General features: G+C 38.9%; 1 protein-coding gene across 8 annotated transcripts in view; it reads right to left on the bottom strand.

Annotated features, from left to right (window-relative positions):
• SH3KBP1 (SH3 domain containing kinase binding protein 1) overlaps window positions 1–15,667 on the bottom strand; it is a 212,755-nt gene that overhangs the window by 30,821 nt on the left and 166,267 nt on the right. For all 8 annotated transcript variants that reach the window (XM_058840401.1, XM_058840394.1, XM_058840428.1 and 5 more), the window contains one exon: window positions 3,476–3,577. In XM_058840401.1, coding sequence (XP_058696384.1) covers window positions 3,476–3,577 — 102 coding nt within the window. The remainder of the gene's footprint in view (window positions 1–3,475; window positions 3,578–15,667) is intronic.

The raw sequence follows: 15,667 nt of genomic DNA, 5'->3' as shown, positions 1-15,667 counted from the left end.
TTAAATGAGAAGATCATAAATGAGGCAAAAATGCAGAACCAAATACAGCAGAAGTTACTCTTTATTCACTTACTAGGATATATTTAAAGTTCCGGTTGTGAAAGACCATAACTTTAGATGTTCGGTGAAATGAAACAAATTATTCTGACTAATCTGTCCTTTTTATACTTTTACCTTTTCTTTTACGATGATTTTCCTAATAGATCTGTAATGGTAAGACTGAGAAACACAATCACCAAAGTTTCTGGTAGTGCTGGAACAATTCCTCTTCACCTGCAGGCTGGAGGACTGATGGCTTTTCTTCTGTGCTGGCGTGTGAGAATGCATGCACAGCACACTGGCAGTCACCACATGTATGTTGGAATGAGTGCAAAACCAAACAGAGCACTGTGCTACATCAAATGACACACTTTATCTCTCACTTTAAAGAAACCCCAACAAACTAGCAAGATTATTGTAAAGAAATTGTAAGTAAAAGAAAAAACAAAATATTTTTCCATATGTTCATCCTTTTTTTCTGATGTTCATCTTTTTTCCTTTGCTACAGATTAATCACAATCACTTTCACTACATTGCTGGCTATGTAGTAATGTATATTGTCTTGTGGAACACATGTGGAATAAAATGATTTTTCCAGATATACACTGCCAAACTTCAATCAGCCATTTAGGTTAGTATTTTCTCTCAAACTCTTATTGATCCCTGTCCTCCTTCCAATTATTTTCTGCCTATCTGCTAAAGCTTTTGAGAAAGATCAGTTGCTTTGTTCACTTGCAGTAATTAGTTCAGTGTCTGCCCTAGAACTCTCAGATCTTGGTCTGAGTGTTGAAAAAGAGCAGGTTTGTTGTAAAGGCTGAGTGCTTGCCACATACCCTTCCAAGGGATCTCTCTCAAATCTAGTGAATTTATTCATCTCTGGAGAAAAAAAATACCAGTTTTTGCCTAGACAGGGTAAGCCTAACATCCTGAATCTCAAAGTTCTCATCCAGCAACCCTCAAGTTTCTTCTGCCATCTTACCCTGACAGCTCACCTTCTGTCATCAACCTGAGAAAGCTGTGGTTAAGAACTCAGGAGATCAGAGTGATCTTCTACAGCCTGGCTGCCATGGGCCATTGTCCACCAACAATGACTCCCTTAAACTCTCAGAGACACTTCTACAAGAATTTAGGTTTAAGTTTTAAATGCAGAAAAGTGAAGAAAAATTTGGAAAGGAAACGAGTCAGAGACAATGAATGTCCTGTGATAGGCATTAGGAGTTCTGTTGATAGTGGCTGCAGAGTGAAATAGTTGATGCTGAGGATTCAACAGTACAATACAGGCATTTGGGGTTTTATTGGAGAGTGGTGTGAGACTGATCCCATTGAGTGGCCATACATCAGCAGCTGGAATACAAGAGATGCACTCCCTTAGCACATCCTTTGGCTTAGCTCTCTCCTGTAAGGGGTCTAAGTCCCTGAGATGTGTTTTCCAAAGCATAACAAGGGCAGACAGACAAGTGACAGATTCACTACAGTCACTCCTGATTAAAACCAAAGCACTTATGTAGACAAACACAAAGGAAAAAGAGTTGATGTAACAAGGTGGCTTTAACTGAAAGCTGAAGAGGGAAATAGATTGTTTCAAAAGGACAGGTCAAGGCCAGAAAGGGTGCAATGTGGGGAGCCTCAGAAGACTCCTTAGGGAAACATGGAAGAGAGAAGGATTTACAAGGGTCTGTGCCTGGATGAGATAACCAGGAAGGTGATGGAGACAGACTAGAAATTAGGCCAACAAGAAGGAAACCAGGACTGGTTGGACAAGAAGAGAACAGAGCTACAGAGCAGGGACAAAGAGAAAAAGGAGAGAAGAAAAGAAAAAAAGGTGTATAAAGAAATTTGGTGTAGCGGTAGAAAGTAAATCCAGATGGTGGTTTGGACTCAGGTAGTGAGCTCAGTGGAAAATCCTGTAATGGAGACCACCTGGGAGGTGGAGACTGGGACTAGGCAGTGAATAGAAAAGACCTGGAACAAATAGGCAAGTGTGGAAAAGAGTCAGACTTGGAAAACTAGGGCCTGAACAGGAAGATGGGAAGAGATCCCAAGCTTTTGTTGAACAGACAGAAGAACTACTGCAACAAATACTTTCAGACCATGGGATGGAATCCAAGGTCTCTGGATCACATCAGAAAATACCTGACAAAGTCACTGGTAAAGTATTTATCTCCTTCCCTTTTAGCACTGATTCAAGAACAGACAGATGGTCTATAATCCTACCAGTCACTTACTCAAGTGGCCAGATCTCTGGCATTTCAAAAATTAATAAAATTTTATTTTCCATGGTTAGAGCAAACCTAGCTGCAATTTCCAAGTATCTGAATATCCAATTTATTCTACAAGTTATATTCAATTGTACTCTAAAAATCACTTTAAAGATATATAATTTTTAAGTTCAAAAAGACTGAATAATTACACCACCATAAAAGGATACCAGTAAGGATTTTTTTTCTTCTATAATAGGCTCACTATGTCTTCAGGTTTTTGATTTCTGCCTCTTCTACAAATCACCTTCTTTTATTTTTAGGCCTAAAGCCAGGATATGCACTTTGCTGTAGAACTGCCTTTTCATCTCCCACAGTTTTTGCTGCTCTTCTCCTTTCCTTTTCAATAAATATCATGTTAGCCTCTGTGAGTTGTTTAATAGTTGCTTTATTAAGCTTTCCAAGTTATTTAATTTTTGCCTTCGGCATCCAATTTTATTGCCAAAGAGTGAAGCTGGGCATCAGTAAATTTTGGTTTTATCACAGAAGGCTTGCACTGTCACTGTGAAATACTCATCAAAAGCCTGATTGCAAGCTTGTAATATCCCACTGATGACTCAAAAGGCTCCTAAAAATGGAATGGACTTTTGGGGGAAGTAATCCATTACTTTATGCCAGGAAACCACAAGATTTCTAAATATTGTCTGGCAATACCATCTTTTTCAAATAAATAGGAGCTGAAAAAACTTCTGCATAGGTTTCATACCTTCTTTTTTAGTAATCCTGAGAGGTAAAGAAACATGCCTCTGAGATACCAAAAGCTTATTATATTTCAAATTTCATTGTTAAAATCTCATATTATATATATTTATATATATAGTTCTCATATTCCACCACAAATCAATGGAGAAGATTAAAGAATTCTGGATGCCATTGCATCATATGACTCAATGCTGGGACCTCTAGTTCTTCTCTCCCTCAAACTTGTAGGACACAGGACAAAGGGCTTTCAGAGCAGCAGAATGGAGGTGGGGTGACTGGATGGGCAAATCAAACCCTTGAAGGACATAAGATGACTTTGAGTGCCACACATTCTTCTTCTAACCCAGAATTTTTTTTCCTTTTAAGTTATAAGATGAGAAGTCAAAACGTTGTCAAAATCACATATCTGAAAGATTTCTTTCAGCTCTACTTTCATTCTGAATTTTCAAGTGAAAATAAAAGAATATATTGCTTACCTCTTTTTCAAAATCTGAAGGGAGTAGCTTGACAAAGTTATCTGGAAAGACACCTCGTCTGCCATTGAGTTCTCCTTCCCACCAACCCACATCAATGCAATCCTACAAAACAGTAAAATAAAATGAAAACCACAGTGTGCTTGTGCACTGAGCAGATTTTTGAGCTGAAGTACTCTCTTGCATAATGTCCTGCCTGTTTGCTAGAATATGACAATTTGCTGGAGTACCAGGTTAACAGGGTAATCTCTCAGACAAAAACTTCAATAACCACCCTGCATTCCATTATCACACGGAGCAGCTAGGAAAGAACAATGAACATGCTGTAAGAGCTCAAGACCTTGTCTGTGTCCAAAACAAAGTGCTAGTTCACCATTTGATCTATTAAACCAGTCAGCATTTTGAGCACACATGACCCTATGTCTCTCTGACTTCATTCTGCAGAAAGACAATAACTTAATTAAACATCATACATCAGAAGACAAAAAAGCTCCCTTATTTCCCATACTTTCAAAAGAAAGCTTGACACATTGGAATTATTAAATTCCATCTCACCCCAATTTATAAGGGAGTGATCATCATGCACCTAATTAATATCAGGCATCACCTTCCTTTTCTGCAGCATTTCTGAGCAGTACAATGCAGAGTGTATAGCAAAACAATGTACAGATAAATAACTGAGTAAGTAATATCAGTGATTCTAAATTATTAAAAAATAGCAGTTATTCTTGTTATGAATAATAATAGTGACAGAAGCCACAACATTTTAGAGAAGGTTGAAATTGTTCCCAAAGTCCTCAGTGCTCAATATTCACTTTTTTTGTGTGTATTTGCTACATAGAACACTTCCTGTTGAGATTTTCCACATTCTTTTTTCCTGAAAGCTCAAGCTGTAACAGCTCAGCTGTTTTCCAAAACACAATTACAGGAAAGTCACCCATTGTCTGCTCAGTCTTAAAACCACTTCAGCCAATTTTTGCAGTTGGCTCAATATCAGGCTGGTCAACCTTTCCTGATTTCCATAAAATCTTTTATTTCAGCTGCTAAATGGATGACAAAACAATGCAGGTTAACTTAGTGAGGTGTACTTAATACACCTCAGTATAAGGTTACTTTAGGTTATTAAGTTACAATAGACAAACACTGGATGATATTTGAGAGAAAACAGACTTGCTTTTATGCTTTGGGGGTGGTTTTTGTTACTTTTCTGTTCTAGACTCTTTATTTAGCTGATTTAGTTCTCCTGGTCTCCTGACTATGTGCTAGCTAAACACACCAGCTAAAGAGCCTGGTTTCTTACATCATGTCTGTTTTGGTGCATTTGGCTTTCCCCCCTCCTATCTCAGTATTTTTCTCTGATGTAATGCAGGCACAAAACAATCCTTTCATTCTTTTTTTGATAATCTTTTCTCATGCCTAATCTTTGCTTTTCTGCATTCTCCCTTCTCTGTAGCAGGGTGGCCTCCATCAGGGAGGACATTTTCTAGGTCTTCCCACAGTTATTTAGCAGTATTAGTTATTTAGGAGGTATTTACCAGCTCTGTAAGACCTTTGTTAGTGACAAGGGCTGATTCTTGACCAGCTGATGTTTTCAAAACATCTGCTGAGTACCTACAGGGCTGTCGAGGGCTCCATGGAGGACCAAGATAATCAGCCAGTCATGCATGGCATGGGCAGGCACTGTGCAGGATTCTGCCCTTGCTGCAGAGCCAGTGCCCCTCATTCCTGGTGTGAAGGCGCTCTCCCACTTCGCTCTATCTACTTGCACAGCCTAATAATCAGTGCACTCAACTGTTCTATCACATGGTGTGTTTTATAATGCCCTCCACCCCCTACGCTGCTAATCTGAAACATTTATGACCCAATTTAGATTTTGAAAAATATTAAGAATAATTCAAGCATCCAGAGACGAAAAGCTCGTGCTTCAACTGATTGCACAGCTTAGTGCTAGCTAATAATCCCGACTGAACAGCACAAGACATCACATATATGCTTTTTAGGTAGGATTTTTTATTCTCTTAAGAAACACAAATATTACTCCTACTTCTTCATTTTATTAACACATGTGAATTTTTTCCTCAATGTTTTTTGAAGCTCATTTGTTTTTATGGAGCTGCTGTTTGTGTCACACATTCATAAATCCCAAACAGCCGCAGGTTTGCTTTTTTCCCCTCTCCAGCTCGTCACTCAGGCTTATGCAGCCAATCACCACGGCAGATTTTCATACAGTAAGTAAATCTCTTTAGGCAGCTTCTCTTTAATTTTCTCATTTAGTTCACTTGCAAGAGGAGGCTTATGGGTCACTGAGAAAAGGATAAAGAGACTTTAGAAGCTAAAAGCTACTGATGAAATCTGGTGAAGAATCTCCATGGTGGTGCCCTCCTGCTACCCTCAACTGCAGGCGTGCCATGCCCCAGCAACCTCTGGAAGCCAGCCTAAGGTTCTGGCAGAAGGTGCAGGAATCCAGAAATGGAGAGACATTTCTCTGTTTGTCCTATTCTCCAAAAAAGTATCAATCCTATTTGCCATTGACAGAAAGGCTTCCAAATATCCCTGGGTAAACCAGGATTTATAAAAAATTAAGTAGAAGGTGGTAGAATGTTTAGTATGCCACTGAGGTGAAAAATATAGATTTTAGAGGGGTTTAATACATGGAGTAAAGATGGAGGAAAAAAGGTGTGGTTTTTAGCTCTTCTTCTTCCTTCTTCTCCATGATTCTGCAGTTTTTGGGAGCACAAAGAATGATTGGTTGAGAGTTAGTCGCAGTTTTAGTTATGTAAGTAGATATAGAAAACTTATTTGTTAAAATATAAAAACAATATATATGTCCGTAGTTAATAGGGTAAAAATAGATATAAGGATGAGGCAGCTGCGTGCTTCGGGGCCATTTTGTACCATCAGAGCAAAAGAAGCCAGGTTGAGGTGAATTGAACTTGTGCAGATAGTCTGGAGAGAACATAAACATGAGAAACAAGATTCTAACGAGCTTGGGAGTTTTCTTCAAACCCAGAGAACTGAGATAAACAGGACTCTCTGCAAGGGAGGATCCCAAAGGAGCTCAGCCCAGACAGGACTGAGAAATCCAGGAGTAAAGAAGAATACAGAAGAAGTACAGCAGAATCGAGAGAAGAAAAAGAATTAGAGAGGTTACAGAAGGTAGGTCTTATTGGTGGGACAGAGCAGCACACAAGCACACCTGAGTTACAGCCCCACCAGCCGCCACAAGTACTGACAGAGGGCAGAGCTAAGAAGCATGATCAAGGCAGTGTTATTAAAACAATGTGTCTGCTTGTGAACACTGAGCAAAAAACACTCCATTTCTTCCAGATTGCCATCAGCCATGCAATCCTAACCATATTGCCTTTTTTAACATATCTTGTGGTTATGTGTTCCTGTACAGCAAAATGGCTGTAATTTCAAAATGCAAATTTTATAGAAAAGCTGTCAAGTAATTCAGTAGCAAGATTGACAAATCTTTATTAATAACCCAAAATTTATTAACAAAGCAGATGGATCTCTGCTTTATCTCCGTGTTATCCTGTCAGACTCATATAACAATTTAAACAAACAAAAATCCAATTAAATATCCCCAAAGTCCTATGAAGAAAATGTATTACAAGTACCAGAAATGTATTTTGGTTTTTTTTAAGGAAAAAAACATCCTCACAAATATTTACAAAGCTGAAGAAGACATGGTAAAAAAGATACTCCAGATACTGAAAATCATCAAGTTAGGTGGTAGCTGGGTCAACATTTAGCTACTGTAAAAACCTGCTCTAACCAAATCTTAATTTGGAGACTATACCCACATTCTCATTGCAGTGACAGTGGAATCAAACACCTTAGAGAAATCCACTGCTGGTCCACATTACCAATCCTGTTTTGGTTGTTCAAGCAGAGGCAGATTCATGAAACAGAGAAATTAAAAATCTTGAGGGAGATTTTGGTATTTTCTCATTAAAATACATATCTAGGTTTTATCCTCATTTCTAGTAAAGTAAAACCATAAAACATCATGAAGTAAAATCATAAAAATTACCTCTAAGATCACTGAATCCATCTGTTACCCCAGCACTGCCAAGTCCACCTCTAAGCCGTGTCCCTAAGTACCACATCTACATGTCCTCTAAGTACCTCCAGGGATGGAGACTCCACATCTTCCCTGGGCAGCCTGTTCCAGTGCTTGACCACTCCTTTGGTGAGGAAATTTTTCCTGGTATCTAATCTGAAACTCCTCTGGCCCAGCTCGAGGCCTATCACTGGTAACTTGGCACAGCCTCACGCCGACTATGCCAGGGCACCTGGACAGGTGGGGCAGTCACAGATATCTGTGTATCTGACAGTCACAGGTACCTGACAGTCACAGGTATCTGCTGTGCTGGGCAGGAAATTGCTGCATTGCCCCGTCCCTTCAGTCACTTCAGCCAGCACTGCAAGGATGGGGAATGCTCCCTATCAGGAACGTCCTGTCTGCCTGTTGGGCCTGCCCCAGGGAAGGCTGGGTGTGATTCCAGCTCACTTCCATTCAGCAGCCATTCTAATACCAAGCTGACAGTTCCCAAATAAAGGATAAAAATCTGAATACACTGGATTTACTAGCAACATTCATTTTGATCTAAATATTTGGGCAAAAGTTGGACAAAACATAATGAAGAGAAAGACTACAGTGTTGAGGAGTTTTTGAGATGTTTAAACTTCATAAGAAATAAATATTACACAAAATATTAGGTACTAAAGTGTCAACTTGGGCTGGAACACTTACATAAATCAGAGAAAAGGGTAAATCTGGGAGAAATGGAAACTACTAGAAAATCAGAATATAGCTACCTCTTGTCAACACGTTGCCAAGAAATTTAAGAGTATACACAAATGAACTAAAAACATCAGCCTTTTTCTTGATTTGAAGAATAAAAAGAACAATTCATTGTGGAATCAGCAGTGAGACAGGCAAGCTGTGAATAAAATTGGAAGAGAGAATCATCTGGAGAAAACAGACTTTTTTTTTTCAGAGGGGAACATCAAAAAAGAAAATAAAATACAAACCCAAACCAATGGTAAAACAAGAAAAGTAAAAACACAGTTCTACTCTGAAACTTATGTCTGTGATGAGTAAAAGAGTAGGGACAGAGGAGAGGGGAAAAAGAGAGATACATGAGTAGAGAGACCAGCCAAAAGCCATGCAGAGGTATTTTAACATAGGCAAAGAAAGTTTCTATTCAGAGCACCAGACTTATCACGCTGCTACTGAATGCAAGTGAAATACAGTGAGATACATAAGTAGGGTCGACAGCATAAGATCGTGGCTGTCACCTTTTAGCAACTGCAGTGATCCTGCACCCACTCTCATACTGATGAAGAAAAGTCATAGAACAGTAGAGTCATGCTTTCTCCTCTTCTGGGTGAAAGAATCATGACATTGCTTGGTCTCTTATGTGCACAGTATCCTACGTTAAAAGGTTTCTTAGCAGCAGAACTACTGCTCTGTGTTAGAGCAAACATTGTGCTTGCTGTTCCTTCTCTTGGTGCTCTGAATTCAAGAGGAAAAAAGCAGAAGATGGTGGAGGTTGAACAAAAAGCCCAGCATAAAGTGCCTTATGCTCTGCAGTCTGACAAATGCTCCTCTCTCTGCACAGAAGCAGCTGTACCCAGACACCAGTGACACGACACTGGCCCATGTCATGTCCCCAGAGCAGGAGTCCAGCTGCTCACCACCCAAGAACACAAACTTCCCTTCCCTCAAACACCACCGCTGGTTTGCTTTGATGGTGACAGTGGAGGTAGATAAGGCAGAGCTGTCAGTCCCCTTTAGTACCTGATACCACATTGAAGATAATGAAATTAAAAGACTCAAGTTCATACCCAGCAAGTGATGTGTCTCTCACACCAAGCCGTGTCCCAGCTACAAGTTTGGTGCTGACTGATTACCCCAATACACAAACCTGACTGAACTCTCCCTGCTGGAAATGCTTACAGCTTCACAGCCTTTCCCTTGGCTCCAAGGAGGCAGGAGTTTCATACACCCCAAAGACAGAGGGGTTTTTATTTCATATAAAGGTCTCTGTCTCTAAAAAAACAGATTTGGTTATTAGAGATGGGTTTATTTCTAGCCCACACTGCTATTTGCACTCCAGGCCTGAGCCAGATAAAAGGAACATGAAGGAAACCAACAGTTTTGCTGAAAATGCAAAGCAGCATTTCTGGTTGTAAACATATTTATAATAAAACTCTACTATTTGGATTTTTCTCATTATTTTACCAGGAGTCAATAAAGAATGCAAGATTACTATAATTTAAATGTCAGACACACTCCAGTGTATGTTTTCGTCCAAGTACTACGCATTATTCTACCCTTTTTTTTTTACTCTTTTTTTTCTTGAAGTCACTTACAGGAGAGTTGCTGTATGCTATGAGACTGTTCTTAATCTTATAAATAAAAACTTGTAGCTACTTGGCTCTATGTATACATTATAATGTGTTCAGAAGCCCGTTGGACTTGTATTTCTATCATCATTGCAGCCAGCTGCAAGTGCATCAAGATTGCTCTCTCCAGCATTAACAGCCTTCTGATACTGGGAATCTACCAAGAGTGGAGCAATTTCTGCAGCTTTACCTGCAGAAATTTAAATAAAGCTGCAATTTCTGCAGCTTTACCTTCCTCAAGGAAGCCTGAGAGGAAACAGGCATCCACTGCTGCAGCCATGCTTTCCACTTAACTTTAGGGGCAAAGATGTTTCCTGCCTTTTCCTCCAAAGCAGCCAGGCCTTCAAGGCAGCACCCACTCCTCTCATCTCTTGCTACCTTTGGAAGAGCTGACAACTTCAGGGAGTGCCATGCCCAAGTTCATCTCTCCCCTCCCTAACCTAGTTTCCAAGCTGCCCCTAGTGAAGAGGAAGGCTTTTGTCAGGATAAGTAAATGAGAGATTTTTTCGATTCCCCAGGGTCACAAAATGAGTAATAATGCAATTATCTTCTCTCCTATCCATGACTTGAATTGCACCTGTGTAAACTCTTGAAGAAATGCATCTGAAAAAGGCCAATCTTCTCATCTGTAAATAGGACTTCTGTTTTTCTGAGGGAGCTGATTGCTGCATAGTCTGGTCCTCTGAACATGATGGTACTTTGCAATACTGCTAAAATATGAAGCTATAGTTTAGACATCAACCTACAACTGCTGGATTTTTCAGGTCTTTGATGAAAAGTTTTTGATTCAGCAACATTCAATCACACAGATTTCATCATTACAGCTAAGACAGAAGACAACACTAAGAACAAGAAAGAGCAGGCCCCCAGAAAAGTGTATGTGAAGCTTATTCTGTAGTATCTGTACTGAGATACACCATCATGGTGCAGGGTTTGAGAAAGTATTATTTTTCTGGAAATCTCCATTAGAAGACATAGTTCCTTACAAAATAAAATTATTATTATTATTATTATTAGTATTATTATTATTATTATTATTATTATTATTATTATTATTATTATTATTATTATTATTATTAAAATCCCAGCCATTGTCATTTGCATTCATTAAATCTCTGCCTTCCTTCTGCCTTTCTAAAGCTGGTTTTCATCAAGAAGAATGTTGAGCTGGAAAAATTGCATTATTCAGAAAGCCATGAATCCTTATGCTTGCACTTTCATGAAAGCTTGAGCTTTCACGTGTCAGCTCCTCTGTGCTGGCAGCCCCCCATTAGATTGCTGCTAACCCCATTGTAAGCATCTCTCCAGAAGTCTTTTGACAACAGCTAGCCAACATCAACATTTAAAGAAAAACAAATCACCTTTAATGCAAAGAAAATGTGTCTATTGAACTTTTCAAGGCATCAACCATAATTCACAGAGATACATGCAACATATAAAGGCTTCTGAATTTGAGGATTAAAGGCCTCATAGAAAGATAAATCTGGAGGACAAGCCCTCTGCCATACAACCCACCCTCACAGAGCACCTGCACAGGCTTGACTGCAGCGCTGGGTCCAAGAGGTCCCAACTCTCACAAACACCAGAGAAGGCCACTGGAAGGGCTCTGTGATTTTGAAACTGTCATTAAAAATACATCAGATCTTCATTAATACAATTTGGCATTTGTGGGGGAAAAAAAAAAGTCATGTTAAATCCGAGTGACAAAATCATTTTAATGATCTTAAAATATGTTTCTTTAGAAATTCTTACTACATTCAGTGTCATGGTGCTGAAACCAAGACAGATCATTCTCAAAATCCAAATTTATTTTAAGAGTTAGAAAAGAATAGATTTTAGAATCTTCATCCATTCTCATTAAACTTGGTAAACTATCTATGAATGAAGGAAAGCATCTCTCCAGAGGCTTACATTACACTCACATTGCACTACCTAGCACTTCTCCAAATGATCAAGGTTTGTTAATAACTATAAACTCAGTTACTGGGATTGAGACCTCACAGTACAAAAATTGCAAAATTTGTTACATTTTGTTAAAGAAAATGAGCATCTGGTTAGTAATCAAGTACTCCTTGGCAGAAACTCCAGTCATTAAGACGGTATGAATCTCTCAACAACTACCTAATATGAGATAATTTATAAAAAAGAGACAGCCCAATAGACAATAAATTTGTCTTCCGAAGCAGTCCTGGAAAAAACCCATTTTCTCTTTACATACTTCTTGCAATACACGTAGATTATGAAATATTGAAAGAAAAGCATCAAAGCCCTGGCCCCTAACCTGTGTTTGGCCCCTAACCCAGGGGTTTATCCTGCTCAAATCCTTTAACATATCCCTAAAGCCCCAAGTCCTGCATGGATCCTTCCCAGCTCCTGTCAGTTCTCATGCCCAAGCCATACAGAACTTTACACTGATAATGCCAGTTGCATCTTTCAAAGCTTAAGCAGTCAAACAGGAAAATTTTTATTAATCTGCAAGCTCCAAGGCTCTACTAAGAAATCCTCATGTCAGCCCTGTATGGAAGGAAACAGGAGAGAGTCAGAAATCAGACTTTATTTCAGCTCTGGTTACACTGCTCTTTCCAAGCTGTGCTTTTTAGTGGAAGGCACAACAAGAAGACACCTCTCCAGAAGACAAAATCAGTTCAAAAATTGGCCCAGGTTATTGAACCCTGCAAAAAAGAAACTGGCTGAGAATAATGAATGACCTGCAATACCCAGGACATTAGAGTAGAGGATCTAACAGAGCAGATGTACTTTTTCTGTTAAATCTGTTTCAGGCTAGGCCTAATCATTTGACTTTACATTCTGTGACTAAATAGTTTAATCAGTAATGAGGCTAAAAAGCTTTGATTAAATATTTGTACAAACAGGAAGAATTAAGTTGCTTATTGAACAAAACAATCTCTTCTGAGGATTCACTTCATTTGCAATGTTCACTCAGCAGAATTATCGTGGAGAAATAAATATGTTCCACATCATAAAACTCGAACACTCCAATACTCAAATTAAAACTAAATTAGCCAACACAAACATGAAAGGTGGTGCTAGTAACAGACATAATTTATGCCTCTGATGAGCCAAGATAAAATATTTATGTAATTACATTTTCTGTATTTAGAAAGATTATAAAAACCTAGAACAAAACATTTGAAAGATTATTTAATGCAATAGCATTAAACCACTTAGATGGAAGACATCTTAGGACCAGGGTCCTAATTACAATTACTAATTACTTGGCACTGTATGTGCATTTTTACTTCCCCTTGAAATAGCTTTCCCTGCCCTGAAAACGTTGGACTTCAGATAATACCATCAAACCAGCAGGTGAACCCAACATTCAGAATAAAAGAAAGGATGAAGTTAAGCAGTGAATCTAAACCCCACACTGTGAGCAATAATCACAGTTTTCCAGACACCTCAGCATTTCAGCAATATCTTTTCTAAGTAGAAAAAAAGATTCTTTCCTTTTTTATCTCAAAATATGTCGCCTTCTTAGATTAGCTTGGCTGTGTTAAACATACTTACAAACAAAACGCCTTTCAAATGATGCAAATCTTGAAACATTGCATGCATGAGGGATCCTGCTACTTCACCTACCTAGTTTGGCATGAACTTGCATTTGTCAAAATTCAAATTTGGGACTTCCCACAAACAAAAGAATGCCTTTCTTTTGAAGTCACTCTTGTAGCACCACAATTGGTGGTAAGAAGAACAGGAAAAGAGAACTTCAGTGTGTACTTTAAAAAAATAATATTATAAATACAATAATGAGATCAACATTTGAGTCCTGGCTGTTCCACTCTCCCTGGACTAATTACAGGCTTAACAGCTTATTTAAGTGCTTAGCTCAAACATTTGTGTTTCAGTAATATTTCTAAAGATGCCAATGAAAAGTAAGCTGCACCTGGTTCCCGATTAAACGTTGTTAGGCTTTGTCTCTACAGAGACCTTAACGCCCCACTGCTAATCACAGCAGCCAAGAAATGCTGCAAGATATGAATAAGTGCTACAAAATTATTTCTAAACATTTTAAAGTCTTGGCCAAGGACAAGGTTCAAGCAAGAGGAATTACTCAGAGTCTATTTTCCATAATTTAGTGAGAATAATTTCAGAAAATGAACATTTATTTACTTGATCATCAGTGCACCTGCGGATTTTATATAACTGTTTTATATCACTCATTTGAGGAAGCATTCATGCTTCTGTGAAATGACACAGGTTTTACCCAGGGCACTCGCTGCACACATTGGAGGTATGTCAAACATGGCTTGCTTTGCAGGACCTACCCCAGCTGCCATCCCTCAAGGCACCATGGCTTGAAACCCAGAAAGAATCCAAACATTCTGATTCCTATTAGTCAAAACCTACAGAGGAAAGTTTCAGGTCAGGGAGAAGTGACCCTACAGCTACACCAACCTCTCAGCAAGCTGCTGGGGCAGTCCCACTCCTCCATCACCCGTCCCTGCTCACGTGCCCCGGTGTGTCCTGTGGTTGTCAGATGCAAGGTGAAAGGGCAGGAGAACCATCCCTTTTAGCATCCATCATGTAAAACTGCACCCTCTGCAAGCACAATGTGCAAAATAATTCCTTGTATGGAATCAGAAGTGTGATACAAGCAGGTTTCCCAATCAGAGGAGGAGGCAGGATGTCCTGGGGGAAAAGCTGGTGCCAAGGGAAGTAGTGAAGGGTAGGGGACAAGGAACACAGAAAGCAGATTAGGTACAGCTATTAGGTCTGGCCAGTGATGAATAATTCATGGATATCTCAGGAGCCTTTATGGCATTGTTATTTCTGAGTGAAATGCCTATTCACCTTCCAGAGGCAAGAAGTGCCTTTATTGCTTACATGCTTCTCTTTAAACACAAAACATCATAAAAGCCTTCTTATAGCTGGGCAGTATTAAATCCTTACTTACTGTATTCTTTTCAGTTTCTGTATGCAAGACAGCTGTAGAAGTTAAAAATGTGCAAAATATCTTGTATTAAAACCCCAAAAAGGGGCATCTGCATGACCAAATATTCAGTGTCAACCAAAGTCCATTGCATTGCTCAGACAGAAAGCCGTATTTTTATTTCATTAAACCAGATCATACTTTACCCTGCATAACCAAAATTTTTTGCATGGTTATATCAGTAAACTAAGTTGTAAAAATGAGCTAAAAAATCTTGATTTTAGTTGTCAGTCAAGAAAAACTTGAAGAAAAAAAATTACCTGACTATCATGACTTTTGACTGTTTGTTTCCTTTCTTTCATAGGAAGAAAGAGACAGACTTTATTTTGAAAGAGACAGTCTTAAGCTACCACATTTCTGCTTGGAAAAATTCTGTCTTCTTGCCAATTAGGTGTATTTTTAATGACCTCAAATATTATCATTCTGTTGGTTTGTTTTTGGAGGAGAAAATAGTGAAGATTTCACCTCAATAAGGAAGAATTAGTAATACCTACCTATTAGCTCACATTTAAAGAAAAAAAAGTTTTTAATTCCTTCACATATTTCTATAGCCAAGGTTTGTAAAATACATGTGTGTTGTTTGTAATTAAAAGTGTACAGAAAACTTCAGCAATGAATAAAACCCCACAGAAACAATTTCTGCCAACTCTAGTGACTCCCCAGCCCAGTGAAATGTTCGATTGAGTATCAGCGAGTGTCCTCTATCACACTGTCTGCCTCCTGCTCCTTCCCCTGCTCATGGCCTCAACTCACTGGCAAGATTCTTTAACATAGCACTTACTAATTTCATCCCTTTAGGAGCCTCCTGCATCCGTTAGAGC

This window comes from Poecile atricapillus, chromosome 1, assembly GCF_030490865.1.
Source record: "Poecile atricapillus isolate bPoeAtr1 chromosome 1, bPoeAtr1.hap1, whole genome shotgun sequence".
In the NCBI taxonomy this organism is placed as follows: Eukaryota; Metazoa; Chordata; class Aves; order Passeriformes; family Paridae; genus Poecile; species Poecile atricapillus.
This window is presented reverse-complemented; position numbering and strand designations above follow the sequence as displayed.